This window comes from Vanessa atalanta, chromosome 17, assembly GCF_905147765.1.
Source record: "Vanessa atalanta chromosome 17, ilVanAtal1.2, whole genome shotgun sequence".
Classification (NCBI taxonomy): Eukaryota; Metazoa; Arthropoda; class Insecta; order Lepidoptera; family Nymphalidae; genus Vanessa; species Vanessa atalanta.
Genome location: NC_061887.1, coordinates 2,865,496 through 2,889,729, shown reverse-complemented (window position 1 = coordinate 2,889,729; position 24,234 = coordinate 2,865,496). Strand labels below are relative to the sequence as shown.

The 24,234-nt window shown below is 33.2% G+C and overlaps 2 protein-coding genes and 1 long non-coding RNA gene across 8 annotated transcripts in view; 2 read left to right on the top strand and 1 right to left on the bottom strand.

The window, feature by feature from the left end:
- Positions 1-24,234, bottom strand: part of LOC125070203 (transient receptor potential cation channel trpm) — a 277,870-nt gene that overhangs the window by 55,172 nt on the left and 198,464 nt on the right. For all 6 annotated transcript variants that reach the window (XM_047679956.1, XM_047679958.1, XM_047679957.1 and 3 more), the window contains 4 exons: positions 15,397-15,553; positions 15,045-15,258; positions 12,561-12,720; positions 703-839 (listed from right to left, as the gene is read on the bottom strand). In XM_047679956.1, coding sequence (XP_047535912.1) covers positions 703-839; positions 12,561-12,720; positions 15,045-15,258; positions 15,397-15,553 — 668 coding nt within the window. The remainder of the gene's footprint in view (positions 1-702; positions 840-12,560; positions 12,721-15,044; positions 15,259-15,396; positions 15,554-24,234) is intronic.
- LOC125070206 lies at positions 246-9,773 on the top strand. Its single transcript, XM_047679965.1, has 3 exons — positions 246-632; positions 6,371-6,566; positions 9,616-9,773. Exons 1-3 carry the CDS (start codon positions 246-248, stop codon positions 9,771-9,773), a joined length of 741 nt encoding a protein of 246 aa, XP_047535921.1.
- On the top strand, positions 17,904-19,011 carry LOC125070207. The gene is made up of 2 exons (XR_007119873.1): positions 17,904-17,946; positions 18,900-19,011. It is a non-coding gene; the product is annotated as an uncharacterized LOC125070207 (long non-coding RNA).

Here is a 24,234-nt window from a genome sequence, read left to right as displayed (position 1 = left end):
CTTTTAAGTCTTTCACAAAAAAACTCTGACGAGAAATGTAATGGAAAGTATGAACAAACAAAATGAGCGCCTCGTCTCGAGATCAAAGCGTATAGAAATTACGAGCATTGAATCGAGCGAGACCGGTATAATGTTGGCAAGGAATACATCGTACAGCGAGAAAGGGAGCCCGGCGGGTAGAGACGGGGGGGACGCCCAACACGTCCAGTGACCTGCGCGACGCGCCGCTCGCCGTACGCAACAAAATGGCGCAGAGCAGCAACGTCGTATTCCCGCGTAAATTGCTTAAGAAATTCATCTTGATGTACAGAGAGTTGAACTGTTTATGGGATAGAAAATGTCTCACGTATAAACATAAGAAGAAACGACACGATGCTGTGACGAAATTGACTGAGTTGGTACAGAAATACGATTCATCAGCTACCAGAGTCCATGTTTTGAGAAAAATCGAGAGTCTACGGGCGTGTGTGCGACGGGAGTATAAAAAGATACAAGACAGCCGGTTACAGGCGACGAGCCCGGATGAGGTTTATACCCCTCACCTGTGGTACTATGATATGCTTTCGTTCGTATTCGGCGAAGAAGAGAGCAACATAAAAGAAAAGCAAGAATCACCTGACCCAGTCATTTCGGTAAAAATCTTTAATATAATTTTTAGACTAAAATATTATTATTTGATTAGAACTAATATTATATACTCACAAGGGTGTAACTTTTGTGCCGCAATGTACTTCTCCAACTTCCGCCGCAAAACAATTTCAGCGCCGTACCGACCGACGGAGCCGTTGTCTACGAGTAGGAAGTAAGCGTGCCGGTTATTCAGAACAGCTAGCTTTGATCTGGAACAATTATCGTTATTACACAATTAGTTCGTACATATAATTTAACGTCGTGATCTTATAAAATATATCGAATGATCAACTTTATGCAGGGTTAGCAACATTGATTAAATTACACGGTATTACAAGTGACCGCTTATACGATAATAGTATTGTTGTGTTCCGGTTTGAAGGGTGAGTGAGCAAGCATATAGGCACAAGGGATAAGATCTTGGTTACCAAGGTTGGTGAAGTAAGGAATGGTTAATATTTATTACAGTACCAATGTCTATAGATGGTCTGGGCCTCTTACCACCTCAGCATCACGTGGTCCATTAGACCGTCGGCATGTACAAGACTCTAAAGTAGTAATAAATAAAAACGACCATATATCCTGAGGCTGGGATTGTATTGGCGATGTTAGGTAGGGGTCTGATACTGCTACCTGTGCCACTGCACCCCACAAGAGCAACAACAGTGATAATTTTAAATTCCGATATTTGATTCATCGATCAAAGGTTGGAAGGGATTGTTGTTTAACCAATACGCTCGTCTTCTAACCGACTTCATTAAATTGAAGACAAAACGATTTGCTTCGTTTTTCTTATTTTTAGTAGTAGATATGTTACAGCCAAAGTAATAAATCCGGATATTATAGATATTATCTAGACATTATTTATAATGTCTACTAAATCCAGATAAAGTGATAATTGACACAGAATTAATCACATTAACTAGTAATTTTATATAATGTCTTCGAATACTTGGATAATGTAAAAAAACAAGTACGTATCGGTAAAGATTGTAATTTTTTATTTCAATTTGCCTTAAACATACCCAACTATATAATAATTATACGTTAATTAACATTGTTATAAAATTATTTAACTTTATTTTAAAAAGTAATTTAGACCATATTTATTACTTTGGCTAATATGGACCCGCTATTATGAATAATATCCGGATAAAGTGATTAATTTATCACATTGTCTAGTCAATTTTGATATTATATATAATGACCAGTCATTATGTATAATAGCTATTTAATCACTATGACTGTAACATATATATATTAGTAGTTTTCGATCGCGGCTTAGCCCTCTTATTAGGTCGTAGTTTTGTGGTATAAAAAAGCGTATGTCCTTGCTTCATATAACATTTTATCAAACCATTGAATGATTTAGGCGTCAACAGACAGACAGGGAGAGTTACTTTATAATATAAATATATAGATTTATATTATATTGTAAATGTCATATACAAGTAGCTAATAAAAGTTATATTTTTAAATAGATATAACACATAATATTATCTATTTGTATCTATTCTTTGAGATAGATAACTCGGTGTTGGCAATCGATATTATTCGCGTCGATTTAGAATCTTTATCGAAACAGCAATGAGCATATGTTCTCCGTGTAAGTTAGATGACTGATAAGGCTAGTAAGAACTTTACCACAGATTAAAACTACCACAGACAAGGTAGACTATTTTATTTTATCCAGTCTATTGAATCATTTAAAAAGTCTTCGCTGAGAAAAATACAAGTTATCATTATTGAAATCGAATATGCTGCATGTTGATGCCTTTGATGACCGATGACCTTTTTCTTCTAAATTTCAAGTCTTAACTGTGCAAATCTTTGTTGTTTCGAGTACGTCACTCAATATGGTTATATACCTTATTTAAGAAAGAATGTTACTTGTGAGACGTCCGACAGAGAAGTATGAAAAAAGAAGACATGCTGCGCCGACTCCAAGTAAAATTGGGATAAGGGCAGGAGGATGGACCCTATTTACAACAGATTATATCCGAACATATTTAGTGAAAATATATTTTTTATTAGAGTGAGCCAGTGTCATTGCAGATATTCTAATGATACGAGATGGTAAATATCTGGTAGTAAGCTGGTGGTAGGGTTTTGTAGATAATAAGAGAAAAATAGCTTTGTAGATTTCATCGTTAACCCATCATCTATAGAGTAAGGAGTAGCTTAATAGTTTGTGCGCAGCAAGAAGGGGGCAACTTATCATCAAGGGCCGTGAGTTAAATAAATAAAAACTCGACACCTTATGAGTGATACTAGTTTAATATCTTTCCTTTCCATGATAAATATTTAATATATTACGAATATTTTCGCAGTTTTCCTATGATATTTATATACTAGACGCACGACGACGTGTTTACTAAATTACACAATAGGCACATTGAAAATTTATACAACTATTAAAAATCAAAATATACTTTATTCAAGTAGGCTTTTACAAGCACTTTTGAATCGTCATTTAACTAACTATTTAAAGTCAGGCTACCACCGGTTCGGAATGTAGATTCATCCGAGAAGAACCGGCAAGAAACTCAGTACTCTTTTTCAACATCTAAAAATACAGTCATGTTAGTTAAATACAATTATATATGTATGTTATGTCTCCTGCCTAGAAGTCAACAAGCATTAATTGCACGCTTTTTTATCATCAATATAATCTTGTATCGAATAATATGCCTTCTTTACCAATGTATTTTTTACAATTGACTTGAATCTATGAAACGGCAAAGTTAAAAATGTCTGCGGAATTTTATTATAGAAGCGGATACCTTGCCCCAAGTATGATTTATTGACTTTGCGGAGTCGGAAACTGAACGCACGACGACGTGTTTACTAAATGACACAATAGGCTCGTCATTGAAAATTTATACAACTATTAAAAATGATCGTATTAAGATAATCTCATTTTCAATATCCGTAAATATCACGCAGGTCATTTAATTTTTAGATAAATCATAAAAGCGTATCGTGTCGCAAAATCTCGAGCAAAATTGCTTTCAGTTTCGCGATATAAAAAAGCAATCTATATGTTGATAGGTTTTACATACAAAACGCTTAATTTCAGCAATAATGTTATAATCATTTCGTTTAGAATTTTTTAAAGGTATAATATCGTTTCTAAATTTATTAGATTTGTACGGGTTTATCGCGTATGCATATTGAAAGCATAATATTTCTTTATCACGAAAGAAACTTCAATATGAATTTAGTATGCTTTGTTCATCTAGTACTTAGCTATAATTTGAATTAATCACCACGTCTAGGGAAACATCTCCGGTCCTGTTGATTTGTGTCCAATGCGAAAATGAGAAATAAAAACCTAAAAGAAGACTATTATATTATTAAGCCCTTTTAAAAGTAGAACGTCGTTTCTTTAATCTATTAAAAATGGGGCTGATAAATAAATAAATATTCTTAAGGATAATATTGCATAAGATATAACATGATATTAATGATTATGTTCTGACCGATATCAGTCACAACGACGGCTAATCTCAACTGAGACTAGCCAACTAAACAGGACATATTCTAGTACACGAGTGTGTACGAAAACACAGGTGCACTCTCGAGACCCACACTCTCGTAATTCATATGTGCAGCCCATAAATTTCCTACTGTTGGGCTAAGGCCTCCTCTCCTTTTGAGGTTAGGAGCATATTCTACGACGCTGCTCCAATGAGGGTTTGTGGATTCACATGTGACAGAATTTCGTTGAAATTAGACACATGGAGAAATTAGTTTAATCACGATGTTTTTCCTTCATCGCCGAGAACGAGATAAATTATGAACTCAAATTAAGGACATGCAAATTCAGTGGTGCTAGCCTGGGTTTGAACCAGCAGTCACCTGTTAATATTCACGTATACACGTTCAAACCATTCGGCCATTTCGGCTCTCATAATCCGACGTGATTAAAATCCTACACGACCTAAAATAGTTCAAGCTTAGGATCAATGGCTTTTGCATAAGGATATCAGAAGTTCACTGAAAAAACACACATCAGAAGTTCATTGAAAAAAAAAATTAACCGCAAAATCTGATTCGAATGAGATAACAGAAATAATATCAGATTAGGTCACATGAATTAATTTGCGGTTTAAGTTCCATACTTCAGTATGAATCAACTACTAAGATGATAATATCAATCAAAGCGAGATTTACTATTCTGATAGGATGCAGCCAATAGGATTATTGCTTAAGCGGATTGAACAGTAATATCGATGTATCTCTTTATAATATAGCATGCTACGTAATTTAATTTCGGATAAAGAACTATTGAGCTTTTTATCATTTTGAAATAATTCTAGAATCAGTATTCCGTAGTCCAGGGATGTTATGGTGGCCCGTAATCGTAAACGAAACTATCGGATATCCGAAACAAAAATGTATCCGTAACCGAAACCGTTTTTTTTTAATTTAAATTATAATTTTGTTTTAGCGTAGTGTTTTACTTAAAGAGCTAATTGTATTTTCAAGCTATTAGTTTTTTTTTCTGTTATTATAACTCATACTAAATAATAGTCTACTAATAAATTCAGATTAATATTTTATATTTTTTTCTTTTACAAGTTCTAAATAACTTAATATCCTCAACCGAAATCATCAAAAACTATCGGAATAATCCGAAATATTTTTGTATCCGTAACCATATCTGAAATCGGTAGAATATTATTCATATATCCGTATCCGTATCCGAAATGACATCCATAACATCCCTGTTCCGAACTGATGATATATTTTTTTAATTCTTATCTTGATTGCTACTAAGATTCAACTTATAAAGTATATTTTGATTTAACTTAACATTTGTAATAAACAGGTATTTTATATTAATTGTGAAAAATCGTGTGTTTGAATATTTCTAAGAAAATTGTCATGTTTTGTTTATTAAAATATATCGAAGCACTGTTTAAGTAGCATTTAAAAAAAAAAACTACCCTTAAAATTACGTTACGACAAATAATAATTCAATCGCATTTGATTAACATATATTATATAATTGGTGGAAAAAACTGTACTGATTTTTTTGGCGATATTTTTTGGCAGAATCAACAAGCTACATTAATTTTACTTGCCATACTACTGTTACTTAGATTAATACTGTTTCACGACGATTCAAAGATTAAGTGTAGAAGTTAAAAGCGGACTTAAATAAAACCCCAAAGAAAATACCCTGAACTGAGAAGCAATGGTGACCGAAAACAGTGTTATTTGTCATATTTTGTTATTGCTTACAATCTTTACATAGTATAGAACAAAGTCGCATCACGTCGTCTGTACGCTTAGATCTTCTAAAGTACGCAACGCTGATTCAAGATAAAGGTTTATATGTATATTATACATTCATACTATAATAGTGAAAATCTGAGAATTTCAACTATCCTAACAGAATAAATTATCTTTTTCTTTTTTGTACGATACCGGTAGGCGGATAAGCAAAGGGGCCACCTGATGGTAAGTGGTCACCACCGGTAGATGGTAGAATATCTGATGAGTGGGTGGTACCAACCCAGACTGACTTGCACAAAGCCCTACCACCAAGTTTGTCCTTCAATCTAAAAATCATATGTTCACCCCATTATTGTAATCGTGTGAAGTTAGGACGGGTAGCTGGTAATTAATATAACAAACAGTAGCGACTAGACGATCCTTTCATTCTCATTAAGTTTCGCTGATAAAATTAACATTTGCAAAATAAAACAACATTAATAGCATTGCTTTCTAGGAGTCAGAAGATGAAAACGAAACAAGGGAATCGGATGAAACGTTCCAGCCGCCGATAGTGAACTATTCTGATTACACAGTAACCACAAACTTGATGGAAGGCGGCAACGTTTCGCCCATTCCGAAACAGTTTGCATTCGAAGAGGATAAATCTAAAAGGCATTGCACGGAGGTTGATGACGAATACGACGCGATTGGTGAGTTTAGACACAAATGGAAAACGATTAATCAGGATTGGTTATTTATTTAGTTCATTAGTTGTGATCCAATAGGCCATTTGATGTTTAATAGACATGTTTGCATTTCAAGTGAAATTAAATATATTTAATAATAAATACTTTATTTTAAATAAAATAAAAAACAACGTTATAATGTTTGCAGCACTTAAAGAGCTGTATAAATAGAGGGTCTTATTGTGAAAATGCAATTTCTTTTAATCTGACGTGGTGATAGGGCTTTGTTAAACCCCGCCTGCCCGCCGTGTCCACATAACATCCTGAGAATATATATGCGAGATATATTCCTCCAATAAACAAATAATAAGGTATATAGAATAACTATATATGTATATATATATATATATATATATATATATATATATATATATATATATATACGAGTACTTATAATAATAAAAATGATTATGCATAAAAGCACACAACCATTCAAACTAATGTATAATGAGTTTATATATATAATACTAGTAGTGGGCCGCGTCTTCGCCGTTGTCCTTCCTAATAGAGGCTAAGCTAATATGTTCTATGTACTTTTTAAATGTAATCGAAACCAGAGCAAGTTGTACGCCCTGAAGCATTGTAAACATTTGTGTGTAAATATAACATTTATTGCAATTTATTTGCTATCTAGACGTTGATCTTGGCGTATACTGGCGCCTATATAAAGAGTAGCATCTTAACCATTACAAGCAAAACCATCTTTGCCCAGCAGTGGGATTTAAGCGGGCTATTGATATTACAAAATGTGTTCTCATCTAAAATTCATTACATTTTTAGTGGGAATGGTACAATCGTATCTAGAACGTTTCAAATACAAAAATAAATTAACAGTGAACCACAAGTTATTGAAAAAAAAAAACAATTCAAAAAGTATTTATTCAGACAATACGTAATTGTAATGCTTCTTACAACCTTTATTATAAACGTTGATTAGCAGTTGTTCAGTGAAACAGTTATTTATCTCACCTGTCATTACTGAATTGACATTTGAAAGAAGGAGACAGAGTATTACCGTTATATTCAGCCAAACAAAAGTTATTATAAGTAAGAACACTAAAAATTTGAATCATAATTGTTGTATAAATGAATAAAAATGATACAAATCCAGTATCATAACATCGTAACTGCTTTAACTGGCAATTGACAAGCCATAATCAGAATTGTTTCGATTGGAAATTGTTATCAAAGCGGATTACGAGATTTAACGTTTATGATGTCAACAAGCTCTTGAATTAAGGGCTCTTTGGATGTTTATCATCATTTAAATTCTCATTTCGACCAACGGGGCTTGAAATTAATAAAGCCTATCATGTCTCGGTATATATTTTTAATATAAACACTAATTATCCTTATGTGTGTTAATACGTACGTAAAATACTTAAGAGTTGATGTTTGGTGGTATGGCTTTGTGGAATCCCGTCTGGGTAGGCACCACATATTCCAATAGACAGTACAGAAGTACTTAGTATTCTGGTTTGAAGGCTGAGTGAGTTAGTTTAACTACAGGCACAAGGTACTTAACATCTTAGTTCCCAAGGTTGGCGCATTGGTGTTTTAAGTAATGATTAATATTTTCTTACGGCGCCAATGTCTATGGATGATGGTGACCACTTACCACTTACCTTAAATTGAAATACATTGAACAAATGGAGCTTGAAAAAGTCACGAGTTTCCATGTACGAGTATATGTATATACTAGTATTTTACATTGCAATTTATCCCGTACTTGCTGGCGAATCTACTTACTACTGAAAGTAACTGAGTTTATTGATAAGCATTCTTTGTAGAATCTACATTCCGAACCGTTGCTACCTTTACATTTAATAACTATTCTATAAAATGACGACGAAATCTGCTCGTAAATTTAATAAAGTATATTTCGAATTAAATTTTTTGAAAGATCTTGTTTAAACATACAAGTTCGATATATCCAATCTGCACTAAAGTAGAGTGGTGGTGTATGTCAAAATTTATATTGCACACATACAAACACACACATAGACATGATGTCATCAAAATATGTGAACATCTAAACGTAAAAAAAAAAAAATCAAATTTAGAACAATCGGACAAATTAATATGATATAAATAAATCGTGAAACGAATTATATTTAAAATATGGTAGTAATTAAAAAACTAGCATTCAATCCATACTTTTCGTTTCACTCCGTAGTAATCTATCTTTAAAATTACACGGTAGTTTTCACGTTGAAAAATCTTCCCATCACGTTTCATATTTCCTACCTAATACCGTTTGCTCTCCGTGACAATGCATAAGTAAACGATGATGACCTACCGAGCTAACGAAGGATACATGAGCGAATAAAGATTATATTTAAAGTATATATAGCCTATTTCAATGGAAGTAAAAAAAAGATAATGAAGCCTTAGATTTACGTATTTCATGCGATTTACTAATAAATCAGATATATTGTGCACTGCCAAGAGCTTATGATCAATATATCTTTATTTATAAAAATACACTTAAAATACACTATAAATAACACTAATACACTTAACTACTTTTTTCCACTTTAATTTTAGTTCCCAAATTCCGATAACAGTTTCGTTGACGTCCAAAACGTAATTTTTTCGCAAATCCATAGTGAATATCATAGATTAATTAAGCTCTAGCAACCAATTACATCGCTTCAATTTGCTGACAAATGTTGTTTATTTTTTCCTGTTATGGTTGGAATAGAGTATATACGTATGTTACTGTAAAAGCTCGAACTAAGGCAAATCTTAAGATTCTTCAGTAAAACCTAAGATTAATCGATCATGAATGGTAAATGTCCATAAAACTTTGGGATTCGAACTTTTACCATCATTCACTTGGTAAATCTTAGGATTTACATGTTAGGTTAGGTTAGGTTGGAATGGTAAAAGTCCGTAAAAGTCATCCCTTTATAATAAATACTTACATTTACCAACTCATTTCGAAGATTTACCGTAGTTCGAGATTTTACAGTAACATATATAATAAAAGAAAAAATGTGTTTACTTTTAGGCATTAACGTGGCAGCGAAACTACGCGGTCTGCCTTCGAACATGAGGATATTAGCAGAGAAGTTGATTAACGACGTTTTGTACCAGGCGCAAATGAATGGTCTCAACTCTACCACTGTTATTGCAACGCCGGACCCGTTCAAACAAGACGTGTTATAATCTCGTATATATACTTTAAACTTTCGTAATATATTGTTAATTTCATAAATTATATTCTATAGATTTTTATGGCATTAGTTGGCGGACGAGCGTATGGGCCACCTGATGGTAAGTGGTCCCACCACCGAACATAGACAAAGGCGCTGTAAGAAACATTAACCATATCTTACATCAACTATGCGCCACCAACCTTGGGAACTAAGATGTTATGTCCCTTGTGTCTGTGATTACACTGGCTCACTCACCCTTCTAACTGGAACATAACAATACAGAGAGCTGTTATTTGGCGCTAGAATATCTGATGAGTGGGTGGTACCTACCCAGACGGGCTTGCACAAAGCCCTACCACCAACATTTCAATTACGATTGATACAATTACATTTTTATTTCGTTTAATATCTATAGTTTAACTTCCATGTCCATAATTGATTTTATTGTTATATATATAAGAGACAAAATAAAATAAATTATCAACGTCTAAAAATAATTACATGACAATGTTAATTTAATATAAAGATTGTACGAATATCGCTCGTGTTTTATTTTAATCGATTCCAGATGATAAATGGTAATGAGCCGAGATGGCTTAGAGGATACACGCTTCATACGAACTTTAAACAAAGGTCGCGAGTTCAAATTCAGCCGAGCACTACTGAGATTTTCATGGGCCAAATAGGGGTATACCTAATATCGTCGTTGCGCCTGCAAAAGTCGCTATGTGTTTTTTTCTTATTTTTAGATTGTTATGCCGCTTTTGAAAGTATATACGAAAACATACATACGAATATATGTAAGAAACTAATCATTTTCAAAGTTGAGTTCAGTAAAGCAGTTAAGTGAAATATGTAGTCATTAGTTGCAAGCAGTCTTACAAACTATGTGAGCTCAGCGCACTCGATCGACTTGCGAAGATGAAATCTTAAATATTTACGTTCGCTTCGAATCCTTTTGAAACGAGCTCTGAAAAGTAAAAATTTTACCGAAACAATAAAATGACTACATTACGTCTTCTAATCTTACATTAGCAGCCTGTAAACTTCCCACTGCTGGGCTAAGGCCTCTTCTCTCTTTGAGGAGAAGGTTTGGAGCATATTCCACCATACTGCTCCAATGCGGATTGGTGGAATACACGTGTGGCAGAATTTTATTGAAATTAGACACATGCAGGTTTCATCACGATATTTTGCTTCACCGCCGAGCACGAGATGATTTATAAAAACAAATTAAGCACATTAAATTCAGAGGTGCTTGCCTGGGTTCGAACCCGAAATCATCGCGCCATCGCGACTTCTAATCTTACATTACATTTATAGTTTGTTATCAATGTATTTATTACATAATGATGTAATTAAATACATTATCGATTGTTCTTTGCGAACAGGAATTTCAGCAGCACATGCAATATTTTTTCGGAGAAAGAGGTTATATATTTAAGTATTAAAAGTATAACACCTCGCCTTATTGCCTCCACTGGTGACAGGAGGGCTGGTCCGTTTTTAGCCCAGAGGATCGAAACTGCGATTCAACGGGGAAATGCTGCTGGCATTCTTGCCACAATTCCATGCGGTCAAGCTTTATATATGAAGTTTGATGAAGTTGTGTCCAGATAAGCGTAATTTTGCAATTAAGATCAGTTAAAACGTTAAAATTTATAGGTCTATTAAAGTATAAAAAAATCTTTTAAAAATAAGTATTATTTATTCGTTTGGCGTTTTACGTTTTCGAATTTAATATCTTTAACAAACAAAACGAGAGCTGTTATCAATGTGCTACACGAAATTGCCTTGTGGTTTCATTGAACGCACCTGTCGGTGCTCTAGATAACTAGCGATTGCACTTCATTTTAATGAAAATACATTATTAATGAAGAAATTCTCATCAAACAATATTTCAACAATTTATCTGATAATTGTTTTTTATGTCGTATTTACTTTACGTCTTTGTATGACGTCATTAAATCGATTTTTATAATCAATCTACTTTTGTGTGAGATTTACTCACGGCCGGATTATAAATTAGGCGGTACCGGGTGGAATCCCCGAATCGGTTAGAGATCTCTCGCCAAAAAATAATATAAAAACCTTATTTGTATAGAGTGCTGGCATACTTTCGTTTTATAGTAAATAAAACATAATAATTTTAAATAAAGAATATAAATAAATATTGGAAATTAAAAATGGTTAAGTATCAAGCGTTGCTGAGGAGAACTTAGTTCAATGTTTTTTGTTTTAATTGTTTGTATGTTAATGTTTTGTGTCTTTCCTTACATGTTTTTTTTTAAGTACAAAAAAGTCATGTTAGAAAATTGTTTTTCAGTCGATGCACCCTTTAAGCCTAGACCTATTAATGTACATACATATATATATATATATATATATATATATATATATATATATATATATATATATATATATATAAATAAATAATTAATATTTAAAGATAAAAGTATGTAAATATTTTATTATCAAAATGTTATTTTTCAAATATTATAAACACGTATATACTAATTCAGCCCAACCCAAAAGGAAAATATAAAAAAATTGTTATAGCCATATAGAAGTCTTAAAAAATAATAATTCTTCACATTAATTAATAGGCAAGTCAATATTAATATATATTATGAATTTTTAACTTATTTAGTAACAAATGTAAATACGTCCGCATGGTTTTTAAATAGGAATCGATTATCGACTTGGAGTTGGAGCGAAGCTGGAGTCATATTCAAGAGCCCTATAGCGTAATAAGTGTTACATATAATAAATGTGGTAAGATTTCTGAAACATTTACCTTGGCGACGCTATCGCATGATATGGCACGTCCCGACCCCTTCCTATGAGCTCGTTGGCGCCCTCCACGATGCCCCATGGTGCTATTCCTATACTGACGACTCGACCCGCTCGTTGAGAACGCTCCAACTGTAGTGCGTCTCCAACTTGACGCGTCACACCTGTTAAAATGATAGAGTACTTAAGTAACAGCGCAGTAACTTCATTCATTTGCCCATATCTTTTTTAAAGCCAAGTTTTAAAAGTCTCCTTTAGTCAGGCGGTTTTAGACTATTATACTAAGTTAATGATTCACGAAGATCTGATGTTATTACATTAACAGCCTGTAAATTTCCCACTGCTGGGCTAAGGCCTCCTCTTCCTTTGAGGAGAAGGTTTGGAGCATATTCCACCACACTGCTCCAATGCTGGTTGGTGGATACACATGTGGTAGAATTTTCGTTGAAATTAGACACATGCAAGTTTCCTCACGATGGTTTCCTTCACCGCCGAGCACGAGATGAATTATAAACACAAATTAAGTACATGAAAATACAGTGGTCATTGCCTGGGTTTGAACCCGTAATCATGGGTTAAGATGCACGCTTTCTAACGACTGGGACATCTCCGCTCATGATGTTATTGACGGATGCTTTTATTAAAAAAGTGTCCCTTAAGCAGCACTTACCCACGACGAGTTAAAGTTGAGTAAGTTGAAATTTTTAATTTTTTTTTATCGTAATTATTTTATCGTACGACGGTGATTAATGGCACGATAAATTTACTGTGAATGTTACGCTGTGATCGGTGATTCTGCAACTTTGTTATATCTAGGACGACATTCGATTCATAATGATTAGTATTTTTTTAGTATTCTGAAATTAATAAAATACGCCTATACTTAAATATAATACTCTTCTATAAATTCTGTTTCCATTTTATTAAATCGTTTCGCGTATTTATATTTATACGTTAATTAATAATAGACTGGGCTATTATTGTGGGCTAGTATTTGAAAATATTGTGCGCGGAATATAGACTTGTGCTTTTTGTGCACACGCAGTGCACAAGAGTACGCTAAAATATCTGAGTTAAGTTCCACCACGACCGAAAACGTTCAGGAGGACATCACCATAAAGAATATAAGCATGCTGGAATACTCATTACGAAAAGACAATTACATTAATCGTTAATTAAGCTTGGCGACTCGCAGTATACGAAAACGAAGATATAAAACTTGGCACTGTTCAGCGTTTCAAGCGCCAAGTTTGGCTGATAAAAGAAGTGATTACATTTTGACTCCTTACCAGGAAATAATTTTTTTAAGTAGAAACTATTACTTGTTGAACAAAGTAGCGTAACATATATTCATAAAGAGTTTATCTATGCAACAACTATTATAGATTTATTCACTTACGAAGGCGTGACCCTCCACTTTAAATTATTATCGGCGTGCATTAGCATGTGTGAGTGACGCTCGTGCCTACAAGATGTCTTAGTGTGCGTGAGACAACTTAAGAGTACAGCAAAAAAATACAAATTAAAATATATTTAAGTGTATTTCATTAAAAATCAACGAGGAGAGGCGCGCCTTTATGAGTGAACAGACTTATAACGAGACACTTATAGCTAAATCTAATAGCAATAGAAGATAAATTTCAAATTTAAATTTAAGCTTGAATTGTCTTGACATCATTTTTCTAGTTCAAAATAATCTGTGGTGTTCGTGAAAATATTATATTCTGGATTTAGAATTCACTTCACTTACTATTCACTTCTCATACTATTGGAATATTTGAGATATCATTATGAAACTATGAAATATATGCTAAGTATCCTATCGTATGTTCGTTTGACCCGCATACATTTGAGTAAATTCATTCCCTAAGTACGAACATAGTTCGCCAGAATATTTGAATAAACGTTATTGGTAAACTTATCGCGGGCAATTATGCTACATTTGAGGAGGGGGGAGGTGGTTAAGCCAGATTTTAGCGATAAAAATTAGCCACTATTCCAGACTATAGTCTATTTCTGTGCCAAATTTTATACAGATCCGTTAAACCGTTAGGGCGCGATTGAGTAACAAACATACATTTTCAAGATTATTATTTATCGGAGCAGAAATTTTTAAAACTAGCACATACATTTCTGCTCCGCCCTCGTGAGTTGTAGCTTATCCTTATATAGTCTAAAACATTGGTTACAGATAAAGATCGTTCAAATAAACAAAAATAAATCTACAGCTTTATAAAAATCACGAGTAGTATTTACTACTCGTAATTTTAAAGCATATTTATACTATTATTTATGATTATTATCGAAGCAAGCTGTCGGCAGACGTTGTCTGCCACGTATTAAATAATAAAACCTTCTCCAAAAGGCGCTTCATCTTCTTATATAAATTTTATCTATATTGGTTTAGTCAGTTTTTTTATTTAGGCAATACAATAAACTGCTCTTCATTTATTAATAAAGATTATTTAAAAAAGTTATCATCGTATACCTGTATTGGTCCCTCCTGTAAATATCCAAGCTCCAGTAGTCTTCGCAGCCTTCAACAATCCTTTTCTGAGTACTTTCTTGAGCTTAGGCTGAAGATCGAAGTTAGCTTTACCGCCTTGTATAGTTATGAGAAGCTTCGGTCTGTCAAGAGCCCATTCTCTCGTCAACAACTGGACTATCAAGTCTGGCCGAGTGTCGTGGGATAGTCGCACATACTGAAGATAAAAATATTTAATTAATCGACATCATAATAAGTATAATTTATTTAAATAGTCATAATATAGATAACAATCTGTTATCAAATTTGAATTCAATAAAAAATCTTTATGATATCTATTGGAATCATCATGTACCTGTGCTTTGGTCGGATGCGGCCCTCCCTGAAACTCAACGGTACCATACGCATCAGTTGGAGCAGCCTGGGTGTGCCGTGTTGGTACCCAGGCTTCGCCAGGTCCAGCTGTTTGAATGTTCGCTCCATGAGCAGTCTTACTGAGACCGCACCAACAGCTGTTGATACAAAATAAGAATATAATTAAAAAATAATTTTACATAAAAATAAGCTTATCCATTTCGTTGAATAAGGATTAAGTCGTGATTCGGTTCGGTGGGTGACAGATTATGTGTCACATATTTATCCACCAATCCGCATTCGAGCAGAGTAGTGGAATAAGCTCCAAACTTTCATCACAAGAGGTGAAGAGGTTTGTTGTCCACCACTGGGATATCTAAGAGCCTTACGATTACCGTACATGAAATTATAAGGCTAATTTGCATAATGAAACAAAAACTCTATTGTAACAGCAACACCATTTTGGACTCATGAGCAGAAAATAAATTAAATTTTCCTCGCCTTTCAAGTTAATTTGTTTGAACTTAGAGCATTCATCCAGGTAATAGGTGTACTTAACGTAGTCTACTTGAAATTTTCTTTTGCGAATTATTTTTATAATAATTTATATTTTACGCTAAACTGTTAATACTCGATTCGAAGCGTATCCTCTTTAGTAACGTTCGAACACGACGTATAAAACAAAAAAACGAAAGAACTAATCACTGTCTATTTTTATGATAGATCGTTTTTAGAAATTTTCGTCGATAATTTTATTTAAAACGATACAAAATTATTAGTTACATCAGAAAAAAATTGGGCATGGAAGATGATAATACGAAAGACGGTCCGAACGAGCCTTCCACAAGTAAGAAAGCGAGTCAGAGTAATAATTCCGTAGATGATGAATATAATGATAATAGAGAGCAAAGAATAAATAGAGACATGTCAGAATCAGATACTTATTCAGAAATAAGTGACGTAGATATGGCGAGAACTAACCAAGAGCTACGGACAAGTTCGATTTTAAAGAAATATGTCAAAAGTAACGCGAAGAAGAAGAACACGAAACGTTTGGCAGGGAGGATTAAAAAAAGGGGACGTCCGCCAGCGAAACGTCAACCACGCAAACCACTTAAGCGAAAGTCCAAAACCACAGGCGAAAAGAAGGAGAGAGATATATCCGTCTCGACTATTTTCACGCGTTTGTCATCGAATGGATTCCAAACACCTGGATGTGAACGTTGTGGACATCGTTGTTGTCTAAGAAGGTAGTGGCTTCAAAAGTATTGTTTTGTTGTTGTTTTGTGATGTTGAATTAAATAAATTTATTTCTCGACTTCTTTTTTATTTCCGATACCAAAAAATCGATTATATTTTATTAGGTACAATTACGAATTATGGAAGAAGTTTAATCGATATGAACAGGATCTTCGTAAATATAACCGACATATTAGAAGCGATAATGATAAAAAAATGGATCAAACAGAGAAATTCTCAGGTTAGAAAAAAAACTATAGGGTATTATTTTACTTATATTTAACAAAATAAGGCTATCATTGCTCCAAAGTCCTAACCATTTACAGTAGAACACAGTTCTACCATTAAAGTTATATTCTTTTCTTTTATTTAATTCTATAATTTAAGGCTTTATATTAAACATTTTTACCATTACAAAAATTACAATTAAATTTTTACATGTAATTTCGTTTTTATCACATTCGTAGTTTCCTTCCCGTAATTGTTATTTTAAGCAGTCAAATATTCTTTACGAAACAAAATTCAACCGAAGAAACTTGGAAAATAAACTAACACTCACAGAGCGACATTTAAAACACAAAATATAACAAAGTCAAAGTCAAAGTCAAAGTCAAAAATCTTTATTCAATATAGAAGTGTTTGCACTTGCTTATTGATTGTCAAAAATCTACCACCGGTTCGGAATTTAGCACCTCGGACCTGAGAAGAACCGGCGAAAGAAACTCAGCGGGATATATTTTTTTTTCATTTACACTTACTATACCATATAAATTTTTATTGACTACCTCCGCGGTCGAGTAGTGTGTACAACGGTTATCATGAGTACACCACTCCGAGGTCCCGGGTGCGATTCCCGGCCGAGTCGATGTAGAAAAAGTTCATTATTTTTCTATGTCTTGGGTCTGGGTGTTTGTGGTACCGTCGTTACTTCTGGTTTTCCATAACACAAGTGCTTTAGGTACATTGGGATCAGAGTAATGTATGTAATGTTATCCAATATTTATATTTATTATATTTATAAATTTTAATGTATTTTTTCGAATTGGTTAATTATTGAATATAATAAAAATTAAGGGAAGGAAACAAAAGTCTCTTTAATAACGTCCAACGAAATGTTTTAAATGAAATAACCCAATTACTAAAGTTTCCAAGTATCAGTTTCAAATGAAATTTTAACAATTGTTTTCCCTCGTTTCATTATGAAGAAGGAGCTCAAGCTGGATCTCGGAGTATGATGTTATCGCCTTTGTTCGTCTCAAGTAATTCTTTGCCCAATGAAAATCCGCCACAAGCAGCCACGCCATGTTGCGAGGTTAATTATAATAATATTTAATACGATTAATACTAAAAGGCTTTAGAACTTATTTTTCATTGAACACTCAAAAACAATTACATACATAAAGACTTTATGTCCACAATTTTGGAAATGAATTCGAGACAAAATACTCATACAATTTTGAAATTTTCCTTATTCAGTCTCTTACAAAAACTTATTAACCGTCACGTTAAGAGATTTAATTATTTGTTTAGTTAAAAGTTACTTGGTGGTAGGGCTTTGTGCAAGCCCGTCTGGGTAGGTACCATCCACTCATCACATATTCTAGCGCCAAATAACAGTACTCTGTATTGATGTGTTCCGGTTAGAAGGGTGAGTGAGCCAGTGTAATCACAGGCACCAGGGACATAACATCTTAGTTCCCAAGGTTGGTGGCGCATAGGTTATGTAAGGAATGGTTAATAATTCTTACAGCGGTTTTGTCTATGGGCGGTGGTGACCACTTATCATCAGGTTGCCCATATGCTTGTCCGCCAATCAATGCCATAAAAAAGGGTACCGACAACCGTAAGACCGTAAGCTGTTAATATATCTCTCAAAAAATATCTTATCCGTAATCTAATCTAAAAGAATTCATAATATTTCCACTCGCAAGTATATTATCAACTATAAATACAGCATCTCTTATTTATTTCGTTGCTGATCCTACTGAATACCTACTACTTTCAAAAGGCTACATACACACTAACGTGATTTTGAACATTAAATGTAGTTTAGGTCTGATATAACTTCGGTTACTATTTAAATCGATATGCGGAAATTTTAAACTGATTTCAAAATATAAATATAATTAAAAGTAAGCAAGTTTTGCACTCTTAAATTGTAATATTTTATTAAAATATTTAACAGCTCGTATAATTATGAAGAAATCTGTTGATGTACAAATCGCGATTTTATAAAAATATTTTATTAACATCTGCGTTTTATAGCTACTTAGTGCTTGGCATTCAACGAGGGATTATGTGGGCGCCTATAAAAGAAAATGTGACTTTCGTTTTAATACGAAATTACCATTAGCCTTAGAATTAATTCTGAAGCCAAGATAGCCCAGTGGGAAAACGGAATTATATTATGGGTTGAGTAAAAATAGACGATAATAAGTTGTCAGATGATGTATATTTTCCTTTTTAATTAAAAGGAGCGAATACGAGCTGTGCCTTAATATATTTAAGACGTCCACCATCATGAAACTTTTACTTTTAATTTTTATTTGAATGCTCTCCAAGTTTTTTAACGTTCTTCGTTGTTATCGAGTATTTTATATACAGGAAAAGAGACTTCGTTCCAACCATATCTTCGATAGAATATCTCGTTTTTGCGCGTCAATGTGCTATCGACTTTGGGATCTATAATGTCTATAACTCTCAAACATTCGTAAGTTGTGGCCCAGTGGCTCCAACACGTAATCAAGTCGTTAATACAACGAACTTCTATCCTTGTTGGCTCGTTGAAATTAGGCTGTAACAAAGAACAGCACACTAACGTGGGTTGAGTGATACACGTGACAGATTTTCATCCCGAGATTTTCACGTTATTTTTCTTCTACATCAAGCAAGAGATAAACACAAACATATAAATTTTTAGAAACATATAGCGGTGCTTATTTATGTTTGAATACGCAATGATCGATTGAATCTTTATTATTTACTATGGATTCATTTTCATAAGTGTTTTGTAAATTTAAATTCTTATAATGCAGATAAATCTGGACATGTTATATGAGGCTGTGAAGCGGCTTACGATGTGGAAACAGGATATACCGACGAACTCTATACTGGAATTCATAGCTGTTAGTTACTTTTATAGTCACTTGGTATCTGTTTTTAATTACGTTTGTATTCCACTATAGCACAAGCTAACTTTAAGATTGATAAAAAAAATTCAAAAACCGACTTAACCGACTACACTAATACCTTTTTTCAATTATATAGATTGTAATACTTGTAAGATTGTAGAAATTAATTCTTAAAAAAAGTTTTAATGTTTTTAGAATAAACATGATTTTATAAGTCATCTCCTATTAAATTAATTATCTATGATAATATTATAAAGCTGAAGTTTTTTTCTCTCTATCTCAAGAACTACTGGTCCGATTTGAAAGAATATATCAGCGATAGATAGTCTATTTAGCGAGGAAGGTTATAGGCTACTATTTATAGGTTAATATCAATAGGTTATACCATTATATTATGACATTTATTTTATAACATTTTTCATAGATACTCTATCGATGAAAATTTATATAAAAACGGGGAGAACATTTTTATTTTGAGAGCTTTCATTGCGTGCTCTACAGAAACGGTTAGTTTCACAAAAAATATATACGACAGAATTTGTATATAGCTAGAATATAGCCGAGCACAGTCGGGTCGAGCAGCTATTTTATCGGGACTATATGAGAGCTATAACGCCATAATGTATATAAGAATACATTCCGAACCGGTGGTAGCTTCATTTAATATAGTTTGTAAGATGACAATTCAAATTGCCTGTAAAAAGGCTACTCGAATAAAGTAGATATATTTTGAAGATTTTCGCATTTACAATATTACTAAAGATAAAACTAATATCAATCCTGTTTGGTATCTGTCGTCATTGTAAGATCACAATTGCATCAAAATCTTCGAATATTTGTGAAGTTGACTTTGTAGTTTACAAAGTTAAATTAATAATAAATACCTATTATTATATTAAAATTCTATGTTTGTATGCGTATATGAAATTGATTACTATAATAATATTAAGGGAGATTTTCAAAACAGTTTTTTTTTAAGTGAACTTCTTATGAGAGAGAGACCGCTTCGTTACGTAACGCGTTACGGCGCCAGTCTGTCTGGCTTCTCTTTCACTTACGCATACGACAGCAATTAGATTAAGTTATCACTTCTGGGGGGCGTTTTATTTAACTAAGGCGGTGCAAGAACGAGGGTTATTTATCTCTATTCGTTTGTAAGTAATTCAGTAAGTTATTCAGTTTTTGACGTAAGTTCCTTATCATAATTTGACAAGTTAGGTGTCGTTCTCGACCTTCGTCTTACAAATCCTGCATGTCATTAGCTGTCAGCTATTTCAACTACAAGAGGACAAAAGTCATATAAACAACATATGACATATAATTGACGCGATATCATTGAGCTGATGATCTGAATGATCTATGTCGATTTTAAACGCCGATAAAGCTTTGTAAGTAAAATTAAAGTGGCTTTAAGCAGTTTAGTGGAATAGTATTTTGTTTTACATTAAGATATATTCATCAAGAACTGTTAGTAGTGTACGACATAGCTGAGCTGTTAGCTATATGCATGGAATACGTAAATCTGTGATTCGTTTATCTTTGTTAATTTTTCGATTGGCGTGACTATGTTACATTATATTTAATCCAACATGGCGAATATTTCGGCACTTACGTGTAGTACGACACAACTTAGATGTAGCATAGTCAAATTTCGTAAAACTAATCACATCCAAATTGAGAGACTTCAAAATCATCAATATTTATTTCTTGTGCGAAAATGATCTTATATAATATATAATAATTCGGAATATCATATAACCAAATATATATAATAAATACATTTTGCAAGTGTGCCAATATAGGGTAGGTTAGGTTTTATCTATTTATTTTATATATAAAAAAAACCTATCCTGTCATGGCGCATTCGCAGAATTTCTTTTCCGCTGAAGTGGCGTTACTACGTAAGTACCAATATTTCTAAAGTAACGTCCGTAAATATTAGGCCAAAGGTAAATTAGGCGTAAAGGTTTTAGACTATTCCATCGAGTTACTGGATTTCCTTACAATGTTTTAATCTAACGCGACAGTCCAATAAACACGAAATGGATTTTCAATAAAAAGTAATTATGATAAATGTATTTAAAAATAAATTATTATTTAAATTTTGTTCAATCTCGGAGATTAAAGAAACGATTCAAAGAGAAGTACGCTCGAACTGAGATACGCTTTTCGTTTAAAAACATTTAATTACAAGTGTTTAAAACTATTTCAAGTTAAATATCTATTAGCATTTAATTTATGAAACTTTTCAACTTTGTGACTCGTTTATCTTTTTTAAATTTTAATTAACTTTAAAGTACTTAAGATGGTCATCTTCATTAACGTTGCGATGCTTTCTATACATTTTCAAATACCTTCTTAGTTAATTATTTTTTACGAAGAGATTGACAGTGACATTTTGTTCTTTTATTTAGTTATATTTCGTTAAAATTTGAAAAACGAACAATACAGATTCGTATAAATTAATAATAATAAGTATTGGAAATAGGAACTCTTTTCATGGCTAATATTTACCTACAAAATCTAAACTAAAGATATTCTAAAATTTTAACACAGGTTTTTAAATCTATATTTTAATTGATAAGCTTTTTCAGTTTGTATATGATAAGCATTTAATTTTTCAGCAAAATTATCCAGTCAATACGAAAAAGGCCGAATTAATCAGAGAGCTGTATGACAAGCTAACGATCGCTAATATACTGGGTACAATATTTTTCTTCTATAATATGTTCTTATTTAGATGACGTAAAATCTTTAAGTGCGAGTATGTTGTAAATGTATACTTTAATTTTATTTGATGGTAGGGCATTTGATATTCCACCGACAAACAGCATTAATCAGTATTGTTGTGTTCCGATTTGAAGGTTGAGTGAGTCATTGTAACTACAGACACAAGGGAGATAACAGATAAACGTTCCCAAAGTTGGTGGCGCACTGGCAATGTAAGGAGTGGTTAATATTTCATACAGCGCCATTGTTTATGGGCGGTGGTGATCACTTATCAGGTGGTCCATTTGCACGTCCGCCTTGCTGCATCATAAAAAAATCAATATCAAAGCTGTCGAGGCTACATGATCAATATTCCGCACACATTTCACATTTATATTCCACAATATATTATTACATCGATTACGTCATAGCTTCCGATGTATTTATTTTATATGATACATGAAGGCAACCTTCACAATGTTTCGTTTACCATATATAAAGAAATAAAATAAACTATAAAATCTAATCGTTTTGTTTCCGATATTAACGAACTTGTTTTCTTAAGGAATAGTTTCACGTACGTCAGCTGACACGTGGGGTTTAGGTCACGTGTTCCAGAGGCGAAGGCCGAACAGGAATCACGTGACCATGTTCTGGAAACTGTATGCGGATACTTTGAAACCAATTGCCAAGAAAGAGGTGATTTATTAATTAATAAATTGTATTTAACTCTATCTATGGTATAGTATGCGTTATATACTTTTAAATATTTCTGAATACGAATATCCGATACAGCTCGCATCGTATTGCGACCATGTCTTCAGTAACTGTGCAAAAATTCATGAATATCGGATGAATACAAGAGCAAACAAAAGAGCAATATTTATTCTCTTACTATTATAATCAGATCGGACGGCAAAAAAACCGGTGTTCCATCTAGAATCTCGCAATCTGATATTATAGTAAACCCTGGATTCTAGAACAAAGATCGAGTAAATCTACAGGAAATAAAAAAAAACAATATATATAAATAATATACTAAGAGAGCCGAGATGGCCCAGTGGTTTGAACGCGTGCATCTTAACCGATGATTTCGAGTTCAAACCCAGGCAGGCACCACTGAATTTTCATGTGTTTATAATTCATCTCGTGCTCGGCGGGAAAGGAAACTTGCATGTGTCTAATTTCAACGAAATTCTGCCACATGTGTATTCCACCAACCCGCATTGGAGCAGCGTGGTGGAATATGCTCCAAACCTTCTCCTCCAAGGGAGAGGAGGCTTTAGCGCAGCAGTGGGAAATTTACATGCTGCTAATAATAAACAATACATATATAATTTCAATTATTTCAGAATACTGAAATAGCTGAAGAGCCAGACATGTGGGAGAAAGCGACAGACACAAATGTCAATACCCTTACAACACATGACGAAGCATATTTATAAAAAAAGAAAGTAAGTACGTTATTATTGAAACTCCTACTTTCATACACGACTTATTATTTAAATAAGCTTTAATAAAAATATTAGGGTTGTGGACCACCACGGGATGAAACAGGTTTAACAGTTCTTACGAGATTACAGTCTGACGTTTATGTAATATTTTACTTGTACCAAGAGATCTCGCCTTTACACATTGATGTATGATGTATTGATGTACGTTACAATGGTACGCAAATAAACATTAGAATATTATTAGCATAATATATAAAATAAAGAAGTAGCCATTAATAAGGATTACAGAGATAGATAGATCTGGAA

What these genes read in the sequence shown, in the direction of transcription:
- LOC125070206 (XM_047679965.1), top strand. Translation starts at nt 246, where the DNA reads ATGGCGCAGAGCAGCAACGTCGTATTCCCGCGTAAATTGCTTAAGAAA. An exon ending in CACCTGACCCAGTCATTTCG is followed by an intron (nt 633 to 6,370) that starts GTAAAAATCTTT and finishes ATTGCTTTCTAG; the next exon opens with GAGTCAGAAGATGAAAACGA. An exon ending in TGACGAATACGACGCGATTG is followed by an intron (nt 6,567 to 9,615) that starts GTGAGTTTAGAC and finishes GTTTACTTTTAG; the next exon opens with GCATTAACGTGGCAGCGAAA.